This window comes from Cupressus sempervirens, chromosome 10, assembly GCF_028749045.1.
Source record: "Cupressus sempervirens isolate cs-2001-9-10 chromosome 10, ASM2874904v1, whole genome shotgun sequence".
In the NCBI taxonomy this organism is placed as follows: Eukaryota; Viridiplantae; Streptophyta; class Pinopsida; order Cupressales; family Cupressaceae; genus Cupressus; species Cupressus sempervirens.
In genome coordinates this window covers 652,335,735-652,340,363 of record NC_143127.1, presented here as the reverse complement: position 1 = coordinate 652,340,363, position 4,629 = coordinate 652,335,735, and the positions used below count along the sequence as shown (strand labels likewise).

The 4,629-nt window shown below is 37.2% G+C and overlaps 1 protein-coding gene across 1 annotated transcript; it reads right to left on the bottom strand.

Annotated features, from left to right (window-relative positions):
- Window positions 1–1,776: 1,776 nt before the first annotated feature.
- LOC149535521 (uncharacterized) lies at window positions 1,777–3,862 on the bottom strand. The gene is made up of 2 exons (XM_089804814.1): window positions 3,280–3,862; window positions 1,777–3,186 (listed from the first exon to the last, which is right to left on the bottom strand). Exons 1-2 carry the CDS (start codon window positions 3,632–3,634, stop codon window positions 1,895–1,897), a joined length of 1,647 nt encoding a protein of 548 aa, XP_089660940.1. The 5' UTR covers window positions 3,635–3,862; the 3' UTR covers window positions 1,777–1,894.
- Window positions 3,863–4,629: the final 767 nt, after the last annotated feature.

The window sequence follows — 4,629 nt, the reverse complement described above, 5'->3', positions numbered from 1 at the left end:
ACTATCTATCCTTTAGATGGAGAGATGGCTCCTTGCTTACTAAAATCAAAGCTAAGGATATTTATAGGCTCCTTAATGTTGACTTTTCTGTGATCAACCATATTAACAAGGTTTGGTATTGCAATCTCAGTCCCACGGACTGGCAAAAAGCATTTGACATCCTTTGGAAATCCCCTATCCCTCCTAAAGTTAAATGTTTTAAATGGCAACTTATTTTGGATAAACTTCCTATTAGAAACCACCTTGCTGCTTATGATATATGCTCTATATGCAGGGTCCCTGAAACCATGAGACATATTTTTCTCGACTGCAGCTTTGCTAAAGAAATTTGGTTAATGTTTGCCATATCTATCACTAATCATGTTTACACTTTTGACATTATTACTAGATATATTCAGGGTTTGAAGAAAAATTCTAACCTTTTTTGGCATATTCTTTCATCTTTCATCCTTTGGTTTATATGGAAATTTAGAAATGAAGCTAAGCATTAAGGCAAGGATAGGAGCCTTACTGGGTTTTACAGAAAAATCACCCATTTTAAGATTGCCTCACAGGTCTGCAATATTATGAACCTAGAATGTGATAAGTTGTTGAGATTTCTGAAGGATGGGCATGCAGAGTTGTTTATATACGAGATGGAGCATGGAATTGAATGGGCCAGAGTAATAGAAGATAAAAATGCTTTTGACAAAGCCCTCGACAACATGATAGAGGAGATTCGTCGTACTAGGACTCCCACCTATGATGGGTTGGATATATATGCTCAATGCTTGGAGAGAAAGAAGGTGGTTTGGATGGAAGGTCCACAAGAGTGGACAACTTGGCTGAAAAGCCTCAATGATATATTATCTTAGTTGCTACTTTATTTTGTATCTTCATTTTACCTATCATGAGTTTTTGACTCTCGGTTGATCTTGTGGGCTCACTATTTTTTGTGCTCCTGGATCATTGATACTTTGTAATATTTTTTGAACTCTCGATAATTAATATAAAGATAAAGATTTCAACTTTAATGACCATTCTCACAAAAAATAGGAAAAAAAAAAAAAAAAAAAATTTCTATTTTGAAAGATATTTTAGATGATATTTAATCATCTCGATACATATGCAACAGCGTAGAGAAACTACAAAACGATTAGGTTAAATGTCAAAATCTATCTTATTTTCCGGTGTCAGTCACTCATATCTGTTCCTATTACTACACCTTCGACAAAATCTATCTTATTTTCCGGTGTCAGTCACTCATATCTGTTCCTATTACTATACCTTTGAAAGTTGCCCTCCATTCTCAATACATCATCAACCATTTGGTGACAGCATTCACACTACAATTTAAGTAAATCAACTGCATTTCTGTACTTGTTGCTGACCGTTCGTCTTCTACATTACTTTTTATTATTAAATAATGAACTTTCTTAATGGGCTTCTGATCTCAATGCAGTTTGATATTAACATACGAACGCGCTCAAAATACATGTACTCAGTACAATACTATTCTCCTGGAAACTTCAACTTTATATACGTGAACACAGAAACGAGCTTATTACGCATATAAAAAATGATACTTATGTTGCAAAATCCAAATGAGAGTCATAAAATCACAATAGTCCATGTTATATTAATGTAAAACATAACGAATTCCACCAAGTAATTAATAATAATAATAGCTCATAACTGATGAAGAGCCTCCAATTGAAACTAAGGAAGTCAAGTTTCTGGTTATTTAATACGCGACTGCAGAGAAAAAATACCATTGCCAATATTGAAAGATGGATATCTATTGTGACATGAATTTCTGAAACTATTTTTATAGCACTGTTGAATTTAAATTTAACACTTACACAATGAAGAAGCAATAAACACAAGCAGTCCTCTGAAACTCCTAAAGAATAATTTATCGCTTACTGAGCCTAGAGGTAAAACTCCCCTTCTTCTCATAACTATATCTAGCGCTGCGTGAATGCTCTATGGGGACAGCCACTCTCACAGATTTCTCGCTTGCACAGCTCAGAAAACTGCCTGTCCTTGACCTCACTTTGGAGCTCTCTTTAATTGTAGCTTTCCCTAAAATAGAAGGATTTAATCCATTTAGAGAAGCATGATTCTTGCAGGGTACCTCATAATCTGGAGGAAAATTCTCCAAACTGACCTTCTCCACGACGTCTGCAGTCGTTATGCTCCAGTCGTCAGAGGCCTCGCTGGGCTCATAATATTTACTTTTTGCAGAGGGTGTCTGTGCATTTTCCACGCCGCCCAAATCAAAAGAGCCTGACAAGCATCGAATTCTTGGGTTATTGTCATGAAATTCCCTTTTCCTGAATGAATAGTGGCCGCTCAAGTTCTCAATTTCGAAAAGATCCGAGCTTGAATCACTCTTCTTGTCCTGATCCATGTCCTCCACGGACTTGTGGTTGTCAGAGTTGGAATTGATGAAGGTAAAGTTCTTCCTGGCCTGGTCCAGAGAAAAGAGCACTAAATGCTTATGTAAATCTGAGGGCTGCATTTGATGACGATGAATACCATTTAATGTAGTGGACTCTGCATGGTCTGGCGTACCTGGAGACCCAAATACTTCAAGTGATGGCCTTGACATTTCTTCAGATTTCACATCTGCCATTGGGATGGAAAAATATTGATGTTCCTTTTCCAAGAAACTGGCATTCATTTTTCTCTGATGAGCTTTTTCTCCCATCTTTGGTCTATCAGATTCCACACCATAGGCCATGAAACGAGGACTGATCCCCTTAAACCTTTTCGGAAGCCCACTTTGCTCGGAATGCTTTGCGGAATTACAAGGCAGAGATCTTGATGGAGGCTTTAAACCCGTTTCTCCAATTGTGGTGTTATTGAAATCACTCAACTCTGATGCATTATCCGCAAAGGCCTTTGCTCGCTGCTTTTCAATCAATCTGCTAAGAACTCTTCTTCTCAGGCCCGCATAACTGTATTTGATGGAGCTGACAGGACTGTCCATTAACGTACCTGAAACCCGCCTGTTCTCTGCCAGAGTGTTGTCCATCGGCATAGAATTTCTTCCCAAGCACAGACATTTGCACCCAAATACCCTCTTTGACGGCGGTCTTCTTCTGTCAGTTGCAACCAATTTACGGACAGAATTAGAAAGCAGTCCGGACCGGCTGTTCCAGCTCCTCTCAGAGGATCCTGTGGGAGTATCAGTTATCCCACCTGCCATGAAAGTAGAATTAATAGCAGTAGAACCCATTTCATGATGATAATCATATAAAACCTGACTGCAAGAAGGAGATTTTGTCTTACTACCAGTTGTAGACTCACGAATTGTATCAGTATTCTCCTCACTGAAATACTTTTCTGCCTGGAAGATACTGATCTCAGAGTCTTTACTCACTCTTTTATCCCAAGAATTTATCTTTTCTAACCCTTTTGCGGAGTCGAGACTATCTTTGATCAACACAATCTCCTTAGACGACACACTGACCTCTTCCTGGGAATAAGTTCCTGCCTGGTACGAAGTACATGGAAAATTTCTTTTTGGAAACTTCAATGCTTCTATGATTTTCTCCTCTTCTACACTATCAATGCCGATGGCATTGGTACCTTGAACAATCTTCAATTTGGTCCCATTTCCACTCCCACCTTCCTGCATCTTACTCATCTCCTTCTGCCCACACTTGCAGAAAAACAAGTGTCACTGACTGATATGAGAAAGTAGGAGAAATATAATGTCTCCCCTGCAAATAATCTAGCCTTAAACTCTACATTCCCTAGCAAACCACCATAGCATGATCGTTCACCAAAAGGAGATCCTAGCTCTGCTAATAATAGATGAAGAGTTCTATAGATTGTGTACCGATGTGTTGCTTTTCTGTCAATTATTAAGCATGTTTCCTTGTGGGCGCCCGCCTTCCCTGACAAATCAAATGCAGTTCCTTTTTTCCTTCAATGCAATTCAGAACTAAAAGCATTTGCTCAAAGTTCGTGTTACTGTTGCTGTCGCCAATAGTGGAAAATGTTACCATACGAGAGAAGACAAAAATTAGGGTTTCAATGCTTGCAACATTAGTATAACTTAAAACATTAATATAAGTGACCAAAAATGAAAAATAGCCATAGATTTGTAGTTTCATTTTAGTACTTTTCGACATCTTTAACATTCTGTCAGTCCGTTAGACCAGTTTTTAGAAGTTTTTGCAATGCAGATAAATTTTATAAGGGTGTAATCATAAATTCAAACAGTTTCTAAAAACATAAAATCATGTCTAAATTAAGAATCTTGTCAAATGGTAATAGCTGTCATTAATGTCTATAGAGACAACTCTCCAGGAAACAGGAAATATAAAAGTAAGGAAAAGACATAAATGTATTAGTTCTAAATTCTAATCATAATGACAGAGTAAAAGAACTACTTATGAACAATGAACTGAAGAAGACATCTCAATATACGAAATTCGAATTACTATCGACATTAGGAACCAACTTAATTAAATAATCGCTAACAAATAATAAAAAGCGAGGTAAAAAATTTAACCCACATAAACAGCTTAACTCAACTCAGAAGAACGCAGAAAAATTCATTAGAGTCTAGGATAATAGCGGACAAAGTTATAAGAAATGACAACACAAAAACAAAAAGAAAACTAACCAAACAAA

Coding starts and splice junctions, on each gene's coding strand:
- LOC149535521 (XM_089804814.1), bottom strand. CDS start 3,634: ATGAGTAAGATGCAGGAAGGTGGGAGTGGAAATGGGACCAAATTGAAG. Junction 3,187..3,279: donor AATTCGTGAGTCTACAACTG/GTAGTAAGACAA, acceptor CTTTCATGGCAG/GTGGGATAACTGATACTCCC.